The following is a 27,617-nucleotide window of genomic DNA, read 5'->3' as shown; positions in this document are numbered from 1 at the left end:
CCATAACCCTTAATTCCCTTGTCTATCAAAAACCTATCTACCCGTGTCTTAAATATATTTAGCGAGGTAGCCTCCACCACTTCAACGGGCAGAGAATTCCAGAGATTCACCACCCTTTGAGTAAACAAGTTCCTCCTCAACTCCGATCTAAACTGCGCCCCCCCCCCCCTTATCTAGATGACTATCTCCTACGTTTTACTGATATTGAGGGAGAGATTATTGTCATCGTACCAGTTCACCAGATTCTTTATCTCTTTTCTGTACTGTATCTCATCATTGTTTGATCATCCGACTCAGTACGGTGATGTCCTCAGCAAACTTGAAAATCAAGTTGGAGGGGGATTTGACCTCGCAGTTGTAAGTGTATAAGGAGCATAGAAAGGGACTGAGGACACAGCCTTGCAGGGCACTTGTGTTGAGGATGGATTGAGGGTTTGAAAATAAAGACATATCAAAAATACAAATTTGATGCCAGATGGATAACGATCACTGCTCTTGCTGCTTCTGCTATTCACTTATCAATTTAATGTGAAACTAGAATGGAGAAGGATGAAGAATTAGCCGGTACCAAAAGAAGCCACAATGGTTGTATGTCTGTGCACATCTCCATAATGTAGTACGTGTGACATAGAGACTGTTATTGTGGTTTCTCAATACTAGTATGTGTAGAAAATGGCATGCAGTATGGAAATACCATCCTTACTTAATACCATAGAATCCTTATAATACAGAAGATGACCATTCTGCCCTTCAAATCTGCACTGACTCTCCAAAAGAGCATCTCACCTGAGCCCGTTCCCATACCCTCACACACTTATAATTCAAATTCCCCTAAGTGCCCACACCAAAAGGAAAGCAGAAATGTTTACTGCTGGTGCTACCAGCGATCAGTACTTGCAATTCAGTTCTCTCCGAATGTCTTTCACGCTGACTTCCTGATGCCTGGTGCCTAATTCACAGCAGTCGAGATTCAGCTGTTAGCCTTCTACAAGAGGGAGCAGTATTCCAGCACTCCCTTCAGCAGCACTCTCACTTCAGCCAGTAATACGACAGGGAGAAGATCAGCACCCAAATTTCTCAAGTCACAACTGGAGAGATTGCTGGAAGCTGTGGAGGAAAGGAGAAAAACTTTCTTCTTGAGAATTGGCATGAGGTTGCAATCAGCTGAGGTAGCGGAGGCATGGGAAGTGGTGGCTGAGGAAATAGCATGAGGAGTTTTACCAGGAAGCTGGGCATGCAATGCCACGAGAAAATGAACAACCTGCTTTGAAGGGTGAGTGCCTGCTTCCCTGCCCCTGGCATCACTCTTGTCCCTAACTTCTGCCATCTCACCTTAAGCCCCCTCAATCCCTTAGCATCACTTTTCAACATTCTCAAACAAAATCCTCCTCAGAACAGCCCCCCCACATCCCCCAGAATTCCACATTACACACCTGATTGGCCAGGCCCTATGCCCACACATGCCACAAGCTATCAGCCCCCATCCTGGCCAGGCACCCTCTCACTCTTATCATCTTTGTGTCCCCATAGGCAAAGACTGTGGACATGGATTTTCCACATGGATGGGAATGTAAATGATGTGAGGGTTGAAGCACACATCCACAGAAATGTGGTTGACTCTTAACTGTCCCCTCAAGGACAATAAGGGATGGAAATAAATACTGGTCCAGTCAGCAGCAACCATGTTCCATGAGCAAAAAGAAAAAAAAAATTGGGAGAAACTGTTTCCAAAGGCAGGACATTTAGTACAGTAAGAAGTCTCACAACACCAGGTGTAAAGACTTAACCTGGTGTTGTGAGACTTATTACTGTGCTTACCCCAGTCCAACGCTGGCATCTCCACATCAGGACATTTACTAACCAAGGGGCACAGATTTAAGATAATTTCAAAAGAATCTGGTGGGGGTTGAAGAGAGTTAATTTTACTCAATAATTGTTACGAGATCTAGAATGCATTGCTTGAAAGGGTTGGGGATCCAGGTTCAGTGGTCACTTAAAAGGGGGCTGGATATATAATTAAAAAGAAAAGGTTTGAACATAAGAACTTAAGAAATAGGAGCAGGAGTAGGCCATCTAGCCCCTCGAGCCTGCCCCACCATTCAATAAGATCATGGCTGATCTGTCGTGGCTCAGTTCCACATTCCCGCCCTCTCCCCATAAACCTTAATCCCCTCACTTATCAAAAACCCATCAACCCGCGTCTTAAAAATATTTAGCGAGGCAGCCTCCACCACCTCAACGGACAGAGAATTCCAGAGATTCACCACCCTTTGAGTGAAGAAGTTCCTCCTCAACTCCGTTCTAATCCGCCCCCCCTTTATCTTGAGGCTGTGCCCCCTAGTCCTACTGTCCTTTCTGAGCAGGAAGAGTCTCTCCACCTCTATCCTATCCATCCCATTCATCATCTTATATGTGTCAATGAGATCTCCCCTCATTCTTCTAAACTCTAATGAGTACAAGCCTAGTTTATTCAGCCTCTCCTCATAGCTCAACCCCCTCAACTCCGGTATCAGCCTAGTAAACCTCCTCTGCACTCCCTCCAAGGCCAAAATATCCTTGCGTAAGTACGGCGACCAAAACTGCACACAATACTCCAGCTGCGGCCTCGCCAATGCCCTATACAGCCGCAGCAAGACCTCCCTACTTTTATATTCAATCCCCCTCGCTATGAAGGCCAGCATCCCATTAGCCTTCCTGACCACCTGCTGCACCTGCAGGCTGGGTTTTTGCGACTCATGCACAAGGACCCCGAGGTCCCTCTGCACCATCGCCTGCTGCAGTTTTTTGCCACGTAAGTAATAGTCCTTCCTACCATTATTCCTACCAAAGTGGACCACCTCGCACTTGCCAACATTAAATTCCATTTGCCAGTTCCTGGCCCATTCGCCCAGCCTATCTAGATCCTTCTGCAGACTCTCCACACCCTCCGTGCAATTTGCCGTTCCACCAATCTTGGTGTCATCAGCAAATTTCGACACCATACACTCGGTTCCCTCCTCCAGATCATCTATATAAATGGTAAATAGCTGAGGCCCCAGCACCGACCCCTGGGGCACTCCAATAGTCACCATCCGCCAATCCGAATAGCACCCATTGACCCCCACTCTCTGCCTCCTATTTGACAACCAATCCTCTATCCACGCTAACACCCTATCCCCAACTCCATGCCCCCTTACCTTCTGCAATAACCTCTTGTGAGGTACCTTGTCAAATGCCTTCTGAAAATCAAGAAAGACCACATCCACCGGCTCTCCTCTATCCACCGCCCTGGACACATCCTCATAGAACTCCAATAAATTTGTCAGACATGACTTCCCCTTAACGAAACCGTGCTGCGTCTGCTGTATCAAGCAATTCCCCTCAAGATGCCTCGCTATTTCCTCCTTGATGATGGATTCTAACATTTTACCTACAACAGACGTTAAACTAACCGGCCTATAATTCCCCGCCTTTTGCCTGGCACCCTTCTTAAACAACGGCGTAACATTAGCCGCTTTCCAATCTTCCGGCACTTCCCCGGAATCCAGTGACGTTTGGAAAATAACCACCAAGGCATCCACTATCACCTCCGTCATTTCTTTCAGAACCCTTGGATGCATTCCATCCGGTCCGTTTGCAGGGCAAGAGAGTAGCTAACTCTTTCAAAGGGCTGGCAAAGACATGATGGACTGCATGGCCTCTTACTGTATGATTCTATGATCACACTCCAGTGGTCAGTTTTTGTTTGTGAAGATGGACAAGATTTACCATAGTCTGACCTGGGTCTGAGATCTGTACATTTACTGAAGTCACTGGATAGTAGTGAGTGAAAGCACAGATTGACTTTATTTCTCCTTTGTTTATTTCACCAGGTTTGTTAAACCTGGTGTTGTGAGACTTCTTAATGTTTTTATTTCTTCTTTGGCAGAGGTGATAAAATCTATTGTGTCAATTCTACTGCTTCCATGACTGAGCTCAGCTAACTCAGTCACTAAAGTTAGGACACTTTTGTGGCTCAGTGACACATTTGGGATGATTAATTTTGTTAGCCAAATTATCAGTAGAGTTGAAACAGTAATCAGTAATAGCTCTTCATGACATCTGTCACTGCGCCTGCACATAATGTAGAATTTCATATCAGTTGTTTACCAACAGATCTTTAAATTATACAGCTTTGCCTCTATAATTTGACAAAATTAAAGGAAAGCTTTTTTATTGTAGGTTTTCCTGGCTGATTATTTTGAAATTTGACATCCACATAAACTGTTACTCTCAGGGTTAAAGACGCGAGTTAAGAAACTTGTTGGTGAATTAAGTACAGCAGGAGCAGTGCTGCAGTGAAGGCCTACAACTCCCACCTCCCTGGCAGAGATCCCCTCAGGGTGTTTGGCCAGAAATCTTAAGTCAGGATAATTGCTAAGGAATCTCTTTTGGAAAGACCCAGACCTTCAAAGTAAACCCTGTGGTTTGTTTTATAAAAGAGTTGTGGTCAAAGGCAGCTTCAGTCAGGACGGCAGGAGAAAGCGAAGGAACGAAGGGACAGAGGAAACTAAGTAGAGAAAAGGCTTTTGAGTAAGAGAACAGAATTCAGTGCTTTTGTTGAAGACTGTAACAGGAAGCTTTTTTCTAGGTTTCCTGGCTGATGGATCTCCCAGCACGAATCTCAATAATGTTGCTCAGTCTGTTGCTGTTCAGTCTACAAGGTAAGATAGAATGTATTGCAACATGTACGATCATGACTCTGCTGTCTGGAACTATGCTTGCTGGCTACAAGCCGTTAAAAAAAACAGAGCTCCTTTGTTACCTATTTAAAAAGGACATAGATAATCAAATTCTTCTGGAGAAAATATATCAAGGAGTGTTTTGATACTTCTAAGCATTAATTAATTTAAAATTATACTTTTTTCTGACTAGGCAATGAACTCAACCTATTTAAACTTTAGGATTTTCTACAGGTGATAATTTGTGACTATTTCTTCAGCTTTTGAGCTGATTTCAGGATACAAGTCAGGTTTATTGGAACCCCTATATAAGTACACTCTGCATGAGCTTTTACATATCAGTTGGTTAATGCATCATTAAAGTTTGCTTATCTGGGTACTGCTTCTTAAAATTTTTGAAAACTCAATAAACTTCCCTCAGAACGTTGCCATGTGCCTTAGGTTGGGATCTAATTTAACAAAAAGTAAATATGCCTGTAAAATAACCTGTATGTTTTGCAAATACCATGAGTATCTTTTTAAAGATGTAAAAACCATGCTTTGTAGAATATAAAAAATCTATTGGTTGCCTTATGATATGTTGAAATGATAAGCTGTGTTGTACAAGATTTGTCACGCTTTCTAAGAATTCTGTCTACTTGCAGAGCTCTACGTGATAATGCTGTAACCCATTTAACAACTGTAAAACAAAGGCTGCAAGGCCAGGCCTGTTGTAAATCTGTATAAAGCTATTTACGAGCTGAACCAGTATTTCTTGTTTTGTTTATTTTCTCCCTGTGGCTGTATATATTGAGTTGTAAAGTGGTTTGCCTTTTCTGTGTTGCCTGTAAGACTGTTCCCACCCTCCCCCCTATCCTGTAGCTATATCGCCAGGAGAGCTGTTTGTCCCTGTATTTATATTGCCTGTAATCTGTTTGCCTCATAGCCCGTAAAGCTGTTTTTGTCCCCTGTAGCTTTATTGCCCGGAAAGCTGTTTGAACCCCATAGTTATATTGTTGTGCAAACTGTTTGCCCCCTATAGCCATAATGCGTACAAGCCATTTGCCTTTATACTTAATTTATTTGTAAAGCCTTTTGCCCCTTGTAACTATAATACCTGGAAAGCTGCATTACCTATAAAGCTCTTTGCCTCTACAGCTCTATCAAGCCTGTAAAGCAACACACTGTCAAAAGTGTTAATGCTGTCAGTGTGTAATGGAAAAGCTAATGTTTCCCTTGGATTACACAGCAAAGAATACAAAAATGAGTAAATCATGCTTCAACTGTACAAAGCTGTGATCAGATCCTTGAGCATTGTGCTGACTTGTGGGGATCAAGAAAGATATAGTAACCCTGTCGGGGCAGAAGTGGGGCGGTAAAATGCAATGAGCTGTTCAAAGGTCCGTTGTCTTCAGCCTTTAGTTTTTATTTTCTTGATTGTTGAAAGTTAAAGGGCAATGTTACTGAAGTGTTTCAGATGATAAAATGAATCAATAGGCAAAATGCTGAGAAATTATTCCCTCTGATGAGAAATACAATAAATGGGAATATGATTTTATATTTGGAGTTTGTTCAGTTGAAATCAAATTGGGAAACTTTTTTTCACAGGGTAAAGGAAATTTAGAATTTCTTCAAAATGCTATGAATGTTTGATCTATTGATTTTCAAGAATAATCAGTTGATAGGTTATTATTAGATCAGGGAACTGAGGAATATGGAATTTTGGAGTTGATAGATATCTGGCATAATGTCAATATGGAATGAGGAAAATGACAAGTATGAGGGAGTGAATAACCTACACAGTTCCTATAGTCATCTGTTAACCCCATGTGGCATTAATAAAATGTCTAACTTCATACACTGGGGGAATAGCAAGTTTCTGTAACCAGCCCCAGGTGCGGTCAGATGCACTGATTATTCTGTCCCAACTTTTTCTGAACCTTGGGTTTGGCTAAGGTCAAGAGTTGTATCAACATGGTGTGCTTTGTTGAAGTTATTAGGTTACAGTTTAGCTTCATTTGAAGCAATTTTTAAAAGCGGCATCTCGGCCTTTTGGCTAAGGTGCAAATGAGATCAAGCCTTGGAGGAGGAGCTAGCCTACTCCAATGAGCTTGGATCACGTAGATCAAGACAGGAGGTGAGAGCCCTGTCTTGTCAGCTTGAATCGGGAATGTCTCAACTTGTTGAGACTCTGAATCGGATTTGATTTAATTGGAATAAAAACAAAAAAAATACTGGATGAATGCTTATCCTACCAGTAGGAAATGAGAGTGCAATTGTTTTGCAAACATTTTAAAAAGTGCTTATAAACTTCCACCAAATTAAGAAATACAAATCAAAAGACCTATATCTAAAGAAAGTTAAACATTAGGCAGAATTTTATGCTCCAGGTTTGCAGGTGAGTGGGTCAATAAAATGCGATGACTATCTTTTTTAAATGGATATTAGATCTCTAGTGCCATAGAACTGGTTAGGAGTGGAAAAAATGCCTGCTTTTGCATTCGCACATGGTACCCACTTGTTGATATGTGTTGAGATGCATCTGAAGGTGACTTGATCTTTGCTGAAGTTTGTGTGATTAGTGGAAGTCACCCTCCTAGCATAATTTGGCTTGGCACCCATCACCAAGATCTCACCTTGGGAAACCTCCTACCAATCCTGTCTAAAATATTGTGGTTTAGTGCTCAGTATCTGGTGGAGAGGCATTTGCAGGGCTAGTAAGGAACTAGCAGAGCCCCATTGGCTTTTTTGTATTGAAGGAGTGAAACATTTACACTCGACACAATGACCCTCAGCTGTCTCCACTTTCAGTATTCAGCAGCTGTTAAGTCTGCTCCACCCAGGGTGCTTTTTTCCTGTTGGGCCAGGGGTGAGGAAACTCGTGGCCTGAGACTCCCCTCTGATGGTGACACCCCTTGTTGTGCTGGTATCTTTGTTGGAGTTGAGCAAAGACTATATACTCACAAGGCACCATGGCAGGATGTAGAGAATACCAGAGTATATTTTTCCAGATCCAGAACTAATTGATGGCCCTTTGACTTGATTCATCAGACTTATGACAGGGATTTGCTGGAATGTCACAGAGCTTTATTATCAATGTTGAAAAGAAATAGGAAATTAAAAAAAGAAACTTCAGCAAGTTCATTGAAGTATTGATTTATATATTTCTTATAGGAGTAACTATTCCAGTTTTGTGACAATTAAAATATGTGTACACATTGTTGAAATCCTTTTAAGTCTGTTTTCTAATAATTAAAGCCAGATGCATATGATTGTGCAATGCAATTTTGGTTCAGACTGTCTTCTCCAGTTACAGTCCTTGTGTTGCCAATTGTACAGCATAATCTGATGATAATCATATGAACTGTAACAAGAGCTCTTCGTTATAGCAATTTATTACAGCAGTGCAACGTTTTATAAGTTTATGGTTCTTTTTCACGGTTTTACAATTATAACAGGAAGGGAGAAGTTTTCAATGATTGTTTACAGATTGAATTCCAAAGACAAGAGTTAACCCAAAAAAAATCAGGAATTTTAGATTGTTGATGATTAATCTTCTGTTTTGATGAATTGAGAAGTGCTTTAATCACAACACAGACATAAATCATAATCCTTCTTGATGACAATGCAGAGATTGATTAAGGATCTGGAAATGATTGGCTTTGGAGTGAGATGCCAAACCACAGTTGGCTACGAATGGGGTAATCGTCATATTCATGGCACTGCTCAGCATGATGTGGATATGCCGGCGTTGGATTGGGGTAAACACAGTAAAAAGTCTGACAACACCAGGTTTAAGTCCAACCGATTTATTTGATAGTACGCTCACTAGCTTTTGGGGTTAGTCCCTTCATCAGGTGAATGGAGAGTTCTGGCCTCAGACAGAGCATATAAAGCACAGACAGCTTACAGATTACTGATTAGAATGCGAATGTCTGTGCTTTATATGCTCTGTCTGAGGCCAGAACTCTCCATTCACCTGACGAAGGGACTAATTTTGGTCGCCGTACTTACGCAAGGATATTTTGGCCTTGGAGGGAGTGCAGAGGAGGTTTACTAGGCTGATACCGGAGTTGAGGGGCTTGAGCTATGAGGAGAGGCTGAATAAACTAGGCTTGTACTCATTAGAGTTTAGAAGAATGAGGGGAGATCTCATTGAGACATATAAGATGATGAATGGGATGGATAGGATAGAGGTGGAGAGACTCTTCCCGCTCAGGAAGGACAGTAGGACTAGGGGGCACAGCCTCAAGATAAAGGGGGGACGGTTTAGAACGGAGTTGAGGAGGAACTTCTTCACTCAAAGGGTGGTGAATCTCTGGAATTCTCTGCCAGTTGAGGTGGTGGAGGCTGCCTCGCTAAATATTTTAAAGACGCGGGTTGATGGGTTTTTGATAAGCGAGGGGATTAAGGGTTATGGGGAGAGGGCGGGAATGTGGAACTGAGCCACGACAGATCAGCCATGATCTTATTGAATGGCGGGGCAGGCTCGAAGGGCTAGATGGCCTACTCCTGCTCCTATTTCTTATGTTCTTATGTAACCCCGAAAGCTAGTGAGCGTACTATCAAATAAATCGGTTGGACTTAAACCTGGTGTTGTCAGACTTTTTACTGCTCAGCATGTCAGCCAGATGCAGAGAAATTTTAAAATATTTTATTTACAAAGTTAAACTGTAAAGTTCTCTGCTTGTTGTTCATTTCAAGTCATACTTTGAAAGCTTGTTCAGTCTCTAGTGTATACTTCACAGTGCTAGTGAATGAAGTCATTCAATGTTCATAACAACATCAATGACTATTCCAAGACACTCGACTCACCTCCCACCTTGCACCCTCCATAAATTAAAATTCACTTAAAACTTTGGTATTCATGTTCTAACTTGCACAAAGTCCAAATCATTTATCACCTCTGCAACTCCCTGACTGATTCTGGTATTACAACACATTGGGCAGAATTCTCTCATCCTGCCCAAGGTGGGTTTGGTGGTAGGCAGAAACAGTGAATCGAGTGGGAGCCAAAAAGTTGGAAACCCACTGGCATAAAAACAGTTTGAACTTCTCCCAGTGATAGGTTGGTACTCTTGCTGCCTGATGGCGTGAATGGCATTTACATCTCACTGGAATCTTGCAGGTGATGCGCTCGGGGGGAAGGTGGGAATGTCCACCACAACAATGACTAGATCCTCAGATTCATGCTGAGGAGAGGTACAAAACTACTCGCCATTCCACACACTCAGTCACAAAGCAGACCATTGAACTTATGAAGATGCAATTCAGATGTCTGGACTGCTCAGGTGGCTCGCTGCAACATGCACCAGGGAGGGTTCTCTGCAATTTGCATGGGCCCTTCACAATTTTGCTATGAAAAAAGGTGAGCCCCAACCAGTAGGACCAGAGCTTTGAGTGTGAGCAACATGACAGTTGGGGTGGTGGCAATGTGCAAATGTCTGCAAGAGAATGACTGTTGATATGTGTTCCCCGCTAAAGGATGCGTGTGATCTGTGAAGACCGTCACTGGCGGTAATTAAAAAGGCAAATGGAATTTTGTCCTTCATTGCTAGAGGGATGAAGTTTAAAAACAGCAAGGTTATGTTGCAGCTGTATAAATAAGGTGCTGGTGAGGCCACACCTGGAGTACTGTGTACAGTTTTGGTCACCTTACTTGAGAAAGGATATACTGGCACTAGTGGGGGTGCAGAGGAGATTCACTAGGTTGATTCTGGAATTGAGAGGGTTGGCTTATGAGGAGAGACTGAGTAGATTGGGGCTATACTCACTGGAATTCAAAAAAATGAGGGGAGAATATATAGAAACATATAAGATTATGAAGGGAATAGATAAGATAGAAGCAATGTTTCCATTGGCGGGTGAAACTAGAACTAGGGAGCATGGCCTCAAAATAAAGGGAAACAGATTTAGGACTGAGTTGAGGAGGAATGTCTTCACACACAAAGGGTTGTGAATCTGTGGAATTCCCTGCCCAGTGAAACAGTTGAGGCTACCTCATTGAATGTTTTTAAGGCAAGGATAGATAAATTTTTGAACAGTAAAGGAATTAAGGGTTATGGTGAGCAGGCAGGTGAGTGGAGCTGAGTCCACGAAAAGATCAGCCATGGTCTCATTGAATGGTGGAGCAGACTCGAGGGGCCAAATGGCCTATTCCTGCTCCTAGTTCTTATGTTCTCATGAAGGTAAGAACACTCTTACCCATTCTTCATGCGGGTTGCCATACTATAGTTCTTTTCCAGTGCCATCCTATGAAGTCCCTGGGCAATACTCAATCTCCTCTCCCTTCAGTAGAACAGAACACCAGCAGAACGCATAGGCTGTGAAACAGCCTCATTGCCCATTGTTAAAAATGCCCTTATGGATGAAGGATGTATATAAAAAAAATCACACGGTAGCTTGAGAACACTAGGAGCTCTTCATTTAAGGTCTGCTCTGTTTCACAGTCAGGCCTAAGACTGCCCAACAGGGTCCAACACTGGGAAGAGCTAATTGACCCACACTCTTAAAGGTGAAGTTTGCATCCCAAACCCCAACATACTATATATACCTACATCACGTATTCCGCATACCATCGCTTAACAAAGATAAGGGAGTTGCAGGAAGAAAAAGACCTGCAAGATTCATTATCTCATTCTGTTTCCATGTGGCACAGTGGTTAGCATTGTTACCCCACCAACAGACCTCAGGTCACTGTCTGTGTGGAGTTTGCAAGCCTCCCCCCCGCCCCCATATGAAACATATAGTGTAAGATAAAGTAGAGAAATAATGCTTATCACGTGTCTCAAAAAGTTTCATAGTGGAGAAAAGTACAGGGGTGAAGTAAAAAAGGCAATTAGGAAAGCAAAGAGAGGTAGGTGTAAAATCAAAGAAAGTCAAAGATGTTTTACCAGAAGAAGAAAGCAAAAGAATAAGTAAGGACAGAGTACAGCCTATCAGAGACATACATGGTAACTTATATGTTGATGCAGAAGAGCTGCAAGTTCTCAATGAGTACTTTTCTTTATCTGCCCTAAGGAGAGGTACTCCACGGGGCTCAATGTTGGATACCTTGCTTATAAATAATATATAAATGTAGGAGGCATAATTGAGAAATTTGCAAATTACATAAAAATTGGTTGTGTTGTTGATAGTGAAGAGGATAGCTGTTGTCTCCAGAATGCTATTAATAGTTTGGCTGAGTAGGTAGAAAAGTGGCAATCAGAGTTCAATTCAGAGAAGTGTGAGGTAATGTATTTGGTGAGGGCAGGCACAGCAAGGGAGAGTACTGAGAGGGGTAGAGAAAGTGAGAGACCTTGGAGTGCATGTCCACAGGTCCTTGAAGGTGACAGGACAGGTGAATAAGTGGTAAAGAAAGCATAAGGTACGCTCTCATTTATTGAATGAGGTATTGAATACAAAAGGAGGGATATAATGATGGAACTGTATGACATGCCGATTAGGCCACCGTTAGAATTTTGTGTACAGTTGTTGCAGCATTACAGAGAGGACATAATTGCTCTGAGAGAGTACAAAGGAGAGTTACAAGAAGGTCAATTGAGTGGCATGTGCCACTCGGTTTTAGAGTGGAGTACAGTCTGACCACAGTTAGCCTATCAGGTTACAGGGACTGGGTGTTTACTGAAAACACTGTAGGGTAAGATATATGCTGTAACCTGTATTATCCTTAGACTCCGTATACATATGTGAAGATAACTGGGAGTGAAAGAATTGTAGTCAAACTTCTCATTTTTTTTTGATATAAGCTAATTTTCAGTCCTGTGACTCTGTTCCTCCACATTTTCTAAAAAAAGTAAAAGTTATGGTCTTTTGAGCTAGGGCTCAATCCAAGGACCTTTCAGTCCATTTGTAACACCAACTGGGATTGTGACAAACTCTGCCAGCAATGTATATGTGATATTTGTCCTTTGCATTTTCTGCGTTAAACTATTGAGGATGTCTGAAATCCAACACACATCAACCATTTAGTTTTCTTGTCTGCTGAAAGCATTTTATCACAAAACATGCTTGAAATTGCAAGGAATGACTCCTCAGTGTCTTGTATTTGCCAGTATTAAAATGTCAGAAGACACTGAAGAATGTTGTGACTATCTAGTGTGTATTTTCTGGCAGTTTCACACAAGTTTTGGCAGGTTTAGTATTTTGCAATCCATGTTGTCATCTGGTCATGTCCACATTTTGATTGAAGCATCCTCAACCTATTAATCCAGAGTGTTTCTAGACCTGCACAGCTTTTTGGAATGAATTGGAGTTTATTTGGCTTTGTTGATAGTAATTTAATTCAGTGAAAATGATTTATTTCATTTCACTGAAAATTTAAAAATATGTATTACTTTAGCAGACCTATGTTTTAGTTTTACAATAAGTATGAACGAGGAGTTAATCAGCATGTATATTTCAAAAACAAATTTGGTACCTTTAACCTAATGAAGCATTCCAAAGTGCTTCACATAGGCATTATAAAACAGAGTACGACACTGATCCATATAAGGTTATATATATTCGGTTAGATGACAAAAGATTTGGCCAAAGAAGTTGGCTTTAAGGAATGTTGTAAAGGAGGAAAGTGACCTGGAGAGACAGAGATGTAGGGAGGGTATTTCAGAGTTTGGGAAGTCGCTTCCATCAAAAGTGGTGCAGGTAAAATTGGGGATGCATGAGAGGCTAGAATTAGAGGAGTGCAGATATCCCAATGGATTTTGGAGTTAGAGATGAGACTATGGAAGGTTTGAAAGCAAACAGAGAATTTTAAAATCAAGACATTGTTTGACTGATAGCCAATGTAAATCAGCAAGCACAGGGATGAAAGGGGAACAGGGCTAAGTGTGAATTAAGACAGGGCAATAGAGTTTTGGCTGAGTTTACAGAGTAGAATGTGGGAGAATAGCCAGGAGTGCATTGGAACAATAGAGTCTGGAGGCGGTAACAAGACATGAAATGAGGGTTTCAGCAGCAGATTAAATGACAGAGACAAAATCTGGCGGTGCCACAGAGGTGGAAAGTGAAAGTGAGCCATGAAATATGTGTGCAGCTTTCAACTTCAATGAGAACATAACATCAGTGCAATCAAATTAGCAATGCTCATTGACCAAGTATAAACCCTTTGCAAAACTGAATGTGTTCTATGATGAACAAGTGATTGCAAATTATTCATTTTATAGCCTCGGCAAAGTAGAAAGGTTCACTTAAAGGCTGTGGGAATCTGGAAGTGTTCTGGTACAAGCCATTTTGGACAGGAGAATGGCAGAAAGCTTGGGAACTAATCTGGATACACAGCCTTCTGGTCTATGGTGTCAATTTCTGTGGCATCTCATTTGGGATGAAACATTCTGGAATTTCTGGACACTTTTATTATTGGTGAAACATCTGTTTTCCCCATTCTGGATCAATAATGTTACAGATCCCAGTGCCAGAGTTCCTTCTTCCTCAGCTCATTAGGCATAAGATTGGAGGCCAGAATATTGAGCAATGTTTCCAGATGGGTCGTAGTGGGATTTGCGAGATCTCTGGAAAAATTTCATATAAAACGGGAGCCTCCTTTGCACTGAGGCAGCATGGAATCTTGGGGCTTGGCACAAATTTTCTACCATACTTCCTCTGATATGGTGGACTAGCACTTGATTTGTTATCCTCATGGGAAAAGTGGGTACCAGAGCTATCAGAGGTATGCCTAGAGTGGCAAAAGTTGCCCCCCTCTTCCCACATGCCATGTGCCATTTCTCAGCAAGGTACAACATAAAAGTTAGGTTTCCTCCTTATGATCTGCCAAACTCTAATGGAGTCAGTATTGAAGGACACTGACAGGCCAGAAGATCCAATCCTGCCATAACTGATTTTTGAACTTCAGGGAGTCGAGAGTTCAAAAGGAAAGTGGAATTGAAGGCAAGATTTGATCAGCCATGATCTTACTGAATGGTAGTGGATTCAAGGAGCTGCATGGTCTATCCAGTTCCTATTTCTTCTTTTCTTTTGAAATCTATGTTGTCAATACATTTCTACAAAATATTTTGTCAGACTCCATTTTTGTCACAATAACTTGATTTGTATGCTTTGAAATGTTTTAAATATGTTGTTGAGCCCATCCCTCCTTGTTCCTTTGTTGAGTCTTAAAATACTAACTCTCTTTTTCAGTGCTTTTATAGTTTTTCCTGTTAATGAACCAGGGACTAATTTTTACCCCAAATGCAGTATCAGTGTACTGGACCTCATAGTAATTCATTCAACGTTTTCAAATAGATCACAATGGCAACTATGAAAACATAGATCATGTTTTAAAATAAATAAGAGTACTCAAAAATTAACACAGCCTTAACTCTAGGGTTAGGCAATAATAACAATCATAAAGGCATTTTATTTTGTTCATATGGGATTAATTGTCCTTTTGAACATTCTGATGAATAAGTAAGATTAATGGTTTGTTTTCCTGTGTAAAATTGCCAGATGAAATGCTGATAGCAAAAGCTATCTTTTCTTCAATCTCCTGCAAAATGCTTTGTTGGTGACAACACCTCTCTGGTTAGTATTCAGAGATTAACTCAATTTACTTGTGTGGCCAACAGGTCAATGTGACTTGTCTAGATTGTGGCTGAAGGAGTTATCTTGCTTTCCATTTTTTATGTGTTAGTTTGCTCCTCAGTTACAGCCCAATGCTAGCAGCAATGTGAAAAAGAGAATCAAATGTGTGAGTCTTTCCCTGTCAAGACACAGCCCCTCCATTGGCAAATCCTCAGCTGCACCTTCTTGTGATGACACATGGAAACAGGGTCTCATGACCCCATGCTAATACACTCGAGGAAACCCAAAGGAGGTTTGGCTTCCTTGCAGTATGAAGGCTTGAGGACTCATTCTGGCACTCAAGAACCAAACTCCTAGATATGGGAAAATAGCTTCACTGCCTTGCGGACACATCAGGATAGCTGAGTGAGTAAATCCTGACAGAAAATCTGGAGTCGGGTCGAATCACTAATATCTAAATATTTAATCTTCCTGGCAATTCCTGCATCCAACTTGGTGCCAAATATAGTGCTTTGTGTTTCTTTGAACCTCATCAGGGAAGTTGAAAACAGGACCCTGATATTTAAACAGTCCAGGATCTCCGTAAATTTTCTCAAACTTGCACCCTGGAGAGGACACTCCAGTTTCACAGGAAACAGCAGCTACGTGTGTTAGGCTCAACTTGATTGGCATAGACAATAGCTGCTACAGGGTGTCTCCAATGCTGGGGAGTACTATCATATTCTACTGGTTAGGCGCAGCCCCTGACTGCTGAAATGCTGACCTGCCATGGTCCATCTACTTCAATGTGGACTTAGAATGTAGAACCTCTGCTGAGCAAGTGGACAAAATCCATTGCACTAGGCAAACAAACAAAAAACAGAAAGAAAGAAGATGCCAACTCTTTAGGACCTTATGCATATGACTGAAAAATAACTTGCAGCTGGAGTCAGAAATGAAAAAAAAATAGGGAAAAAGAAAAATGAGAAATTTTTGAATTCTAAAGCAAAAAAGATAAAGGGAAGTGGGAAAATTTGAAGTGTACAGAGAAAAGGTTTTACTACATGAGCAGGAATGACATGAAAACCTGAAGAGTACAGGCCCAACCTATTCAATCTCTCCTCATAAAATAATCCTTCCATACCTGGGATAAACCTAGGGAACATTCTCTGGACTGCCTCAAATGCTAATATATCTTTGCTTTGCTAAGGGGACCAAAACTGTTCACTGTACTTCAAGTGTGGTCTAACTTGTGCCTTATATAACTTTAGCACAGCTTCTCTATTTCTATATTCCATTCCCTTTGAAATAAAGGCCAAAATTTAATTTGCCTTCTGTATTATATGCTGAACTTGCATGCTAGTATTTTGTGGTTTATGTATGAGGACTCCATGTTGTAGCTTTCCACAGTCCTTCTCCATTTAAATAATACTCAGCTCATTTATTCTTCCTACCAAAGTGCACAACTTCACGTTTGCTGACATTATATTCCATCTGCCAAATTATTGCCCATTCATTTAACCTATCTATATCCCTCTGTAAACTCATTTGCTGGAATTTTACTGCCTTGCCCACCTGAGGCTCATAAGATCCCGCCGAAGACCAGTGGAGAATGCCATTCTGCAAGCCTCACCCACCCCTGGTAAAATTCAGCATTTGTGTCATACTCAACAATTGTCTTGCTGCTTATTTTTGTGTCATCTGTAAACTTGGCAATAGAACACTCACATTCATCATCTAAGTCATTAATATATATTGTAAATAATTGTGACCCCAGCACTGACCCCTGTGGCACTATACTAGTGACATGTTGCCATTCTGAAAATTCCCCTCGTATCCCAACTCTCTGCAGAGACCACACCTGGAATACTGTGAACAGTTTTGGTGCCCCCTTTTCTAAGGAAAGATATATTAGCATTTGAGCCAATCCAGAGAAGGTTCACTAGGTTTATCCCAGGTATGGGAGGATTTTCTTATGACCTCTTACTCTGAGATTATGCCATCCGGTCCTGGAATCTCCCACAAAGGGAAAGAACTTCTTCGCATCTACCCTGTCAAGTCCCAATAATTCTAATGTCACACCCTGTACAAAATCTGTATCCACGTCCTCTTGCAATTTTGTTGTTCACCGGTGAGAGCACTGATGTGGTATTATATATGATGGATCACAACACACGGACAATTTTTTACTCCTGGTGTCATGCCATGCGTCATCCGAAAGGTGACTGAGAGAGTGACAAAACACTGTTTATGTTTTGTGCTTTCCTTGAAATGGTTGCAGCACTATCAAAATGTGGACACGAAAAACAGGTAATCAGATTTGTTTACATACTTCTAACCAGGAAGAAAGTGACCACTGCTGCAGTTTCCAAGACAGAATATCATCCTGATTGTCTTCTGCTTTTTCCTTTCTTGCAGTGACAACGCAGAGTTTAATTGACGACTGCTGCTCCAAAGGATTGAAGTGGGCCACTGAGAAAGCAGAATGTGCTTCTTTGTCCTTTACGCGAGATGAACAAACTTGCAGGTGTATTTTCAATCATACAGAAGTTTATCTTTAAATGAATTATTTGTCATCTGTTCATCCTTTGCAACTGTTGTTTTAATTCATGACTTAGAATTATATAAAAGTACATAGAATTTACAGCACTGAAACAGATCACTTGATTCAACTGGTTTGTGCAGTTGTTTATGCTCCACACAAGGCCTCTACCAGCCTAGCTGTGGTTCACTCAGGAACATTCTTGCCTCTGAATCAGAAGGTTGTGGATACAAGTTCTGTAACAAGTCTCACAACACCAGGTTAAAGTCCAACAGGTTTATTTGGTAGCACAAGCCACTAAATTTCGGGGCTTTGCCCCTTCGTCAGGTGAGCGGGGAGTTCTGATCATAAACAGAACACGTAAAGACACACACTCAGTTTACAGAATACTGATTGGAATGTGAGTTTTTACAGCTAATCAACTCTTAAAGGTACAGACAATGTGAGTGAAGATAGCATTAAGCATAGGTTAAAGAGACGTGTATTGTCTCCAGATAGTACAGTAAGTGAGATGTTGCAAGCCCAGGCAAGTCATGGGGGTTACAAATAGTATGACATGAACCCAAGATCCTGGTGGAGGCCATCCTCATGTGTGCGAAACTTGGCTATCAGTTTCTGCTCAGCGACTCTGCGCTGTTGTATGTCGTGAAGGCCGCCTTGGGGAATGGAAGTTTTTCATGCAGAGAGTAGTGGGTGCCTGGAATGCGCTGTCAGAGGTGGTGGAAACAGGCATATCAACAACATTTACGAGGCATCTAGATGGTACATGAATAGGGAGGGAATAAAGGAATACAGACTGAGTAAGGCTGAAGGATTTTTTTTGTTTAGTTAGGGCATCATGATCGGCACAGACTTGAAGGGCCGAAGGGCCTGTTCCTGTGCTGTAGTTTTATTTGTTCTTATATTAAGTTTGTTATATTAAATGCTGTTAATATGTCTGTTTCTATCACCTCTGACAGCGCACTCCAGGCACCCTCCACTCTGCGTGAAAAACTTTCCCTGCACCTCTCCCTCTCACTTGAACCTGCGTCCCCTTGTAATTGACATTTCCACCCTAGGAAAAAGCCTCTGATCATCCACCCTGTCTATGCCTCTCATAATTTTGTAGACCTCTATCAGGTCTCCCCTCACCTTCCTTCTCTCCAATGAAAACAATCCTGGTTTATTCAACCTCTCTTCATAGACAACACCCTTGAGACTAGGCACTTCAAGTTTTTAGGTGGCCAGATCACCAACAACCTGTTCTGTCCCCTCATGCTGATTCTATAGTTAAGAAAGCCCACTAATGCCTCTACTTTCTCAGAGGACTCAGGAAATTTGGCATGTCGCAAGAAACTACAAAAGGCTGTGAATGTAGCCCAATCCATAATGCAAACCAGCCTCCCATCCATTGACTCTGTCTACACTTCCCATAGCCTCGACAAAGTGGTCAGCTTAATTAAGGATCCCATGCACCCGGACATTCTCTCTTTCATTTTCTTCTGTTGGGAAAAGATGCAAAGGTCTGAGGTCGGCTACCAAGAACAGTTTTTTCCCTATTGCCATCAGACTTTTGAATGGACCCACCCTGCATTAAGTTGATCTTTCTCTACACCCTAGCTATAACTGTAACACTACATTCTGCACTCTCTTGTTTCCTTTTCTATGAATGGTATGCTTTGTATAGCGTACAAGAAACAATGCTTTTGCCCAAAGGAAGAAAATGTCATCGATGTATCTAGTGTATAGCATTGGTTGAAGGTCCTTGCGGTGAAGAGGATTGTTCGAACGTGTGCATAAAGATGTTGGAATATTGAGGTGCAAATTTGGGCCCCATGGCTGTTCCATGTGTCTAGATGAAGAACTGGTTGTTGAAGGTGGAGACATTGTGGACCAGAATGAAGCGGATAAGTTATAGAATTGCATCTGGAGATTGGCAGTTGTCGGCGTTGAGTACTGAGGCAGTTGCAGCAATGCCATCGTTGTGGGGGACGCTAGTGTAGAGTGCTGAGACATCCATTGTGAATGGAGTGCTCCCGGTTCAACTGCTCCATGTGTGCTGAGTTTCAATGGGAAGTCTGTAGTGTCGTGACAGAAGCTGGGGGTTCTTTGTACAGTGGGTTTCAGGATGTTCTTGACGTAGCCGGAGAAGTTCTCACACAGGGTCCCATTGCCTGATACGATGGGATAGCCGGGTGAGTTGGCCTTGTGTATCTTTGGGCAGCAGGAGAGATCTCCAACCCAGGCAGTACATGGGATGAGAGCACGGAGGGTGCTCTGAAGATCCAAATCAAAGGTCTTGATCAGTCTGTTGAGTTGAAGAGTGTGTTCTTTGATCGGATCTGCAGGTAACGATTTGTAGTGTTACTCGTTGTTCAGTCGTCGGTACACTTTTTTGCAGTAATCTGTTCTGTCCAGTATGACAGTGGCCCCTCCTTTGTCTGTGGATTTGATGACAATGTTGCGGTTGGTCTTGAGTGTGCGGATGGCGTTGCATTGTGTTTGGGTGATGTTCAGGGCTGTCTTGTGAGCGTGGCTGATGAATCTGGCATTGACATACCTCTTCACGGCTTGAGGGCAACGGCCTTCTAGAGGAGTCCAATTTGACTCTTTCCTCTTCGCTTTCTGCACCACCGATCCCTCTGTTGGCTGTTCCGGTTCATTGGCTGTTTCGTTGTGTTCACTGTTGGCCTCTTGGTGTTTGTGAAAGAACTCCCGCAGCCTCATTCGCTTGATGAATTCTTCTGTATCTGCTGTGAGACTGATGGGGTCCGTTTTGGTGTGAGGCAGAAATTGAGCCCTCGGCTGAGAATTTTGATTTCGTCTGGTTGAAGTATGTAGTCTGACAAGTTGACAATGGACTTCCCTGCAGTGGTGCTGTTTTCTACTGTGGTACTGGGGAAGGCTTGGTTGCTGCTGGTGATGATGCCGAGTTTCTCAAGTTTCCTGTTCTTGCTGTGCATACGGATGGTGTAGTTCCGTTGTCTCATCTGACTGGCAGAGTTTTGCAGCTGTTCTGCGTCCTGAGCGCAAGTTGAGAATATGGACTCTATCTTGGTTTCCAGATTGCAGCATTTGTTGTAGATGGCCAGTGCACCTAACCAGCATATATTTGAATCACTCTTGGATGTTTCAACCTGAAGGCACTGTTTGGCTGCCCTTTGCAGCTCTGGTGTTCTCTGCTCCCCGAAGGTAAGTGTGGGCCCTGAGCCTTGTGCTCCCTTTAGCTTCCACTCTCAGATGAGTGTCCCTTGGAGGTCCTGTACACTCCGCTCCCTGAAGTTAGTCCCAGGGTTTTTTAAAAGTGGCATTCATTGAATGAAGGGATGTTAGCTTCCTGAATTAAATAATGGCTTGAACCTTGTATATCCAAATGAACTGGCAGACAGGCCCTTGGATTAACACCTCATCTTAAATACAGTAACTCCAATATAATGTACTAAATTGTCAGACTACAATATGTGCTCAATTCCTTGTCTGGGGCTTGAACTCAAAACTTTTAGATTCAGAGGTGAGAGTTTGCCAATTAATTTGAGCTAGAACATTTGGCCCATCTAGCTGTTTATCCTGCCATAGAAAAAGCACAAATATAGTTTGATCTTTTCTTCCATCCCCATCAAAATAGCTGCTAGCTGTTTTCATCTCTGTATTATACTCTGGACTCAACAGAATTGTTTTTTGTTTGGGAAAGTGGTGGTAATGTATAGTCTGTCTTTTCTGCACTGTTCTGAGTTTCTTTTGCATTGCATCTGCTCTTTGGACCATAATGGATGAGCTCAAAGAGTGTCACAGTTTGATCCCCATCAATCGCGGTGCAAATAACCTTTCCTCATGCCACCTCTGAATCTTTTCCCAATCACTTTAAATCACTGTTCTTTGGTTCTTGACCCTTTCTGTTCTCCTCTCAACCTTCTCTTCCCTGCTACACCAATCTATCTATTTAACTGACGCACCTCATCCATTCTCATGATTTTTTTCTGCACTTTCTCCAGTGCCTTCACATCTTTCCTAAGGTGTGGTGCCTGGAATTGGACACATAAGCTGGGATTCTCTGGCTGTGCATGCCCTGCCACCACTGCCAAAGAGGACGGAGAATTTGGTGCTCAGTCAATTCTCTGTTCACTGCAGTGGGCTGGAGAATCCTGGCTGTGAAAGAGGTCGCAGAATCTGGCCCAATACTCCAGTTGAGAATGTGCCAGAGTTTTGTAAAGATTCAATGTAACTTCCTTTCTTTTGTACTTTATGCCTCAATGTATATAGCCTATATGTCTAATGCTTTACTAACTGCCTTTTCAATCTGCCCTACCACTTTCAACAATTTGTGCACATATATCCCTTTTGTCCCTCTGTCCTCTTTTCGAGTTGTACCCTTTACGTACAGTATATAGAAGTCCCACTGATGTCTTTTTTGACACTGGTGGTGAAACCCATAATCTGTCTGTGTCTGATGTGAGTGTGAATGATGCTGATGAAGTAGTGAGAGTTGTGGGAGGAGGGGATGCTATCATTGAGGAATACAGGAAATACCACAAAGGTTACAGTGAGGTACAAATAAAAAGACTGACAAAACCAGGAAATAAAATGCATTGCACGTGTTGTAAAGCTTGCATTACACTTTTTAGGAAATGGTTGTCCTTACCCTTGGGCTTTAGTGGCACCCTGGAGTGATACTTTCAGAGTTTGACCTTTTGAAATGAATTTTATTGTTATCTCTGGTAATGCAGTTTTACGTTAAACTGGATTGCTTGCTGGAGAATGTGAGTAAAGATGTGGAAATGCTCTTATTCTAAAATATGAAGTTGCTGCATTTCAGATTTTGATTTTGTACAATACTCTGAATTAGGGGGTAGTAAATCTGTAGCTCATTTTACATTGATTTAAATGAAAATAAAAAAAAGTTATAAAATAAGCTGCTGCTTTGCAATTAGTAGTTTTACACAAATGCACAATGTCAAATTTAGTCCGTACATTAACTTTCACATTTTGTGTGTGTGTGTGTGTGTGTGTGTGTGTGTGTTGGGGGGGACAGGTTTGGGTATGTGTCTATAGGTGGGGGGGTGTGTGTGTCGGTATTTTCTCCACCATCAAATATAGTGGGAGAGAATATTGGAGCATTTATAACTTTGGGCTGCTTTGGTTGATCTTCTAAGTGACTAGTCACATAATAGCATTGGCAGAGGGCTGGAATTGGGATGCTTGACATTCAGGGTGACTCAGGAAATTGGAAAAAGACAGAGTCAAATGGCAACTATAGACAGTTAACATTTTTAACATTATTAGTTTGCTTCTTCCCCAATCAATATAGTTCAATTTCCTTCATTTTCTTAGCTTTTCTGTATTTTTTTCTTTCTGTAAGTTCACATTTAGTACAGTGCTTCTGTGCGTAAATTTCATTTTAGTTTAGTAGCCTTTCTCTTACACAAAGTAACATGTGGCATCGATCAATTGTTAACATGCCTCATTAATGTAATTGTAGCTGCAAAATAGTTCTAAGACTTGGCTGACTTTACCTCTGTTTCCTGTTTTGTAAGAAGATTAACATTTCTCACATACCTCATTACAGAATAGCACAGGAACAATGTTGTTGGGTAAAGCTGGAGGAGATCCACTGCACAAATGGTATAAACATGGCCAGAGAAACTCAAACATGTGAAGCATATGATACGGTCATAGGCAACTGCAACGCCATAAAGGTAATACATATTTTCTTTCCAACTTCCTTGATGTACTGTGAAGCTTCTCAAACACAATGCTGTACAAATGATATTGAACTTTATTCTGTCAAGTAAAATGACTGGCCTCAAAGTTGGTTTGTGCCTGTCTGCGTGGAACAGATAGGGTGGGATCAGTGAACTGCTGTGTCTAATGGGTAGCTCATTTAAAGTTTTAAGTTTATTTATTAATGGGTTTACATTAACAGTTACTGTTGAAATCCCCTAGTCGCCACACTCTGGCGTCTATTTGGGTACACTGATGGTGAACTTAGCATGGCCAGTGCACATATCTAGCACGTCTTTTGGACTGTGGGAGGAAACCAGAGCACCCGGAGGAAACACATGCAAACACAGGGGGAACATGCAGACTCCAATTGACAGTGACCAAGCTGGGAATTGAACCTGGGTTCCTGGCACTGTGAGGCAGCAGTGCTAGCCACTGTGTCACCATGCCACCCCTAGAGGATTGCAATTTGGACTATTGTATGATTAACACGTAGGTCCTGGGAGAGGACAGATGGAAGGGGGCTGAGCAGGGTCCACCAATAAACTTCAACTCTGCACTGGAGTCAGGAAGAGAATCCTGCTCTTCCTGTCACAAGATTCAGGTGTTTCTTTTAAAACTTGTTTTTTGGCATATGCCAATAATCCCTTTAAAGAAGGACTACTTAGGTCACATGCATCTTTAAATTATTTGGGAGATATGAGCATCATTGGTGTGTAAACATGGCCCCCTTAAGGGGAATTTCCTTTGAGAGCCGCGTATCAGGCCGAGTGCTATGGAGAGTTTGCACGGGAAGCTGCACAGGAGCTTGCATCCTGGGACAGGGAGGAACCTCAGTTGGTGCCAGGGAGGAGAAGACAGCGGATGTGTATAGCATTTCTGCCAGACCCTTATAAATCAATTGTTGCTTGAAGGTACAATTAATCGCCTTTGAATTTACTACAACTGGCAATGCCATTTATTGTCCATCTTTTATTGCCCTTGAGAAGATGGTGATAAGCCTTCTTTTTGAACCTCTGCAGTCCATGTGAAAATGGTACTCCCACACAGCTGTTAGGTTGAGAGATCTAGGATTTTGATCCACCAATAATGAAGAAATAGAAATATATGTCTGTCAAAGTGGTATATGTATTGGAGAAGATCTTGAAGGGGATTGTGTTCTCATGAACCTGCTTCCCTGGTCAAGCTAGGTGTTAGGAATTGCAGGCTTGAAAGATACCAAAGAAGAAGCCTTAGAGATTTGTTGCAGTGCATTCTGTAGATAGTACACACTGCAGTCATAATATACCAATGAGGGTGGCAATGAATACTTAATTTGGTGGATGGAGTGCAGATTAAATAGGGTTCCTTTATCTTAGATTCTTGAGTATTGTTGCAGCTGCATCCATCCATGCAAATGAAAAGTATTCCACTTCTGTGTCATACTGATACAGTAAGATTATGGGACTAACGGGGTGATTCAGAGTATCCAATGTCTGACCTTCTCCGGTAGCCACTTATCAGCCCAAGACTGGAAGTTATCCAATGTTTTCCAGCGTGTTGCATTCAGGGCAGCAGCATCACACCCCCAGCCCCCCGCCCCTTACAAACTGGCTCAAATAGGCATGAGGCCCAAATTTGTATGCAAAAGGATTAATGCATATTTCGAGCGAGAGCTATTGCAATCTCTTTTTCTGCCTTTGCCTATAGGTTGGTTGGTTAATTTTTTTTTGTAAGGATACCAATCACTCATAAGGGAATGTGTAAATATGTTGTGGATTAATTTATTTAAATTAGACACATGAGAACAGTTATACAAAGTTGAAAGTTTGAAGGCATAAACAGTAGAGCTGTGTGCCATGTCCTCAGGCCAGAGTGAAACTGAGACTGGATCACATGACATACTTCCCCTCTAGTGATGACATGATGGTATCCCTTGAAGGCATATTCCAAATGTTAATGTGTAAAGAGTACGCCTGTCCTGCCCACCATATTAGGTGCTGTGGTGCTAATTTGGAGCCTGAAAAATGGAAGAGCACCATCACATTTCTAGTCTGCTGACTCTAAGCTCAATTATGCCCACTAGATTTATACAGCTTTATCAGTTAAAATCTATTTTTAAAAATGGCCCATAATTTGGCCAGCTCAGTGATGATTACATCATAATTAAAAACAAAGCATTGTCCCTATGTTAAGGATTATGTTAGATATTTTGGCTGAAGGATGAAAAGAGGCACCAATTAGATATAATGTAATGTATTAGGCTGGCCTGTTTGAAAGTCTGGATTTAGCATACAGTTTTGATCCTAATTTCTAATTGGCATAATTTGGTTTTAGCTAGAAACATTAAAACAGAAAGCTGCAAGTTTAGCACTCGAATGGAATAATATATTTCAGCTCCTTGCAAACTCTTGTTGCAACTGTACACAACTCTGGTGCGGCCGCACTTGGAGTACTGTGTGCAGTTCTGGTCCCCACATTACAGGAAGGATGTGGAGGCTTTGGAGAGGGTGCAGAGGAGGTTTACCAGGATGTTGCCTGGTATGGAGGGGAGGTCCTATGAGGAGAGACTGAGGGATTTGGGGTTGTTTTCGCTAGAAAGAAGGCGGCTAAGAGGGGATCTTATTGAAACATATAAGATGATTAGAGGTTTAGATAGGGTGGATAGTGATAGCCTTTTTCCTCGGATGGAGAAAGCTAGCACGAGGGAGCATGGCTTTAAATTAAGGGGGGGTAGTTATAGGACGGATGTCAGGGGTAGGTTCTTTACCCAGAGGGTGGTGAGGGATTGGAATGCCCTGCCTGCTGCGGTTGTAAATGCGCCTAGTTTGGGCGCGTTTAAGAGATCCGTGGATAGGTTTATGGACGAAAAGGGATTGGTTTAGATTAGTGGGTCATTGTTTTTTTTTAACTGGTCGGCGCAACATCGTGGGCCGAAGGGCCTGTTCTGCGCTGTAATGTTCTATGTTCTATGTTCTTTCACCGAAGATGTGGAGTGTTGTGGCTGACACACAGCAGCATGTTACAGGATTGCTCAGGGACTGAGGGGATGCAGAATTTACATTCAAACAAGGAGCGGGAGTATGCCATAGAGCCCCTTGAGCTTGCTCCAACATTTAATGTGATCATGACTGATTTGATGGTAACTTCAAATCTGCACTCTGTCTACCTCTGACACTCTATCACCCACTTTCTTACCAAGAGAGTATCTCCCTCTGCCTTAAAAATATTCAAAGTCTCTGCTTCCAAAATCTTTGCAGAAAGAGAGTTCTAAAAACTTACAACCCTCTGATTGAAAACATTTCACCTCATCACTGTTTTAATGGGCAACCCCTTATTTTTAAACGGTGACTCCTAGTTTTATATTCTCTCACAAGAGGAGACACTGGGTGGAATTCTCTTGTTTTCAGGCTAAGTGTCCATGTTGGTGGGAAAACAGCTGTGGTTTCTTCAAAAGGAATAAGCGGTCTGCAAAAGAAGAAGTTAAACCACTTAATCATTTTGAAGAAACTGCTGTTGTCAACCAGACTTAGAATCTTTGTAAACACTTGAGGTGAGAAACAGTGAAGGTATTTAAGATGCATTCTAGTGTGTAGGGGAATGTAAATAAACATAGCCAACTGGGCCCTGAGTATAAGCTCATTAAACTGTCAATGGAAGTTGCTTTCAAAGTATTGCATGTTGAAATTGACAGAGATCAAGATTTCCAATGGAATAGAGAGGGTTTCAAAAGTTTCAGCTTGTAAGGAAGCCTCAAAGACTTCAAATCAAAGCTGTGTGAATACATTGTGGCTAAGTGCAAAGCTGTGTAGAATGCAATACCCCCCCGCCCCCCCCCCCCCCCCCCGGTGAAATTGACATCTCTGTCAGAGGGCTTCAAAGGGGTCTGCTCACACCTGCACCTTCTGACAAAGAGAAAGGGAAATTTCTGCTGCAGAATGGAGTGGCTGCCAGGTGGCTAGGGGGCATGGAGACTGCAGTGACCTGGCCACTTCAAAAGTTTCTCGGCTGACAGGCAGGAATGCAGAAGTTGATCACAGGATCGCCTGAAAGTGACCAAGCCAGAGTGACCTTCAGGTCTGCCAGGGCTAAAAGGGGCAGACAAGCCACGAGACTCCCATCCCAAGGGTGAGTGGTGAGGTCAACGCCTTGGCCCCAGTCTGAGCCCATCCAACACCCAGGACCCTTGAGGGATTCTTTCTCTGTAACCTGGCAGCAGCAGA

General features: G+C 42.1%; 1 protein-coding gene across 2 annotated transcripts in view; it reads left to right on the top strand.

The window, feature by feature from the left end:
- Nucleotides 1-4,313: 4,313 nt before the first annotated feature.
- Nucleotides 4,314-27,617, top strand: part of fbln1 (fibulin 1) — a 204,092-nt gene continuing 180,788 nt past the window's right edge. Inside the window, exons 1-3 of one of the 2 annotated variants that reach the window (XM_080190886.1) lie at nucleotides 4,314-4,682; nucleotides 17,595-17,703; nucleotides 23,261-23,390. In XM_080190886.1, coding sequence (XP_080047012.1) covers nucleotides 4,622-4,682; nucleotides 17,595-17,703; nucleotides 23,261-23,390 — 300 coding nt within the window. In that variant the 5' untranslated portion in view covers nucleotides 4,314-4,621. The remainder of the gene's footprint in view (nucleotides 4,683-17,594; nucleotides 17,704-23,260; nucleotides 23,391-27,617) is intronic. The other variant, XM_080190885.1, reaches the window with a different exon arrangement.

Source organism: Carcharhinus amblyrhynchos, chromosome 6 (assembly GCF_965287045.1).
Source record: "Carcharhinus amblyrhynchos chromosome 6, sCarAmb.v2.hapA, whole genome shotgun sequence".
NCBI classification, from domain to species: Eukaryota; Metazoa; Chordata; class Chondrichthyes; order Carcharhiniformes; family Carcharhinidae; genus Carcharhinus; species Carcharhinus amblyrhynchos.
Note: the sequence above shows the minus strand (reverse complement) of the source record. Positions and strands in the feature narration are given on the sequence as shown.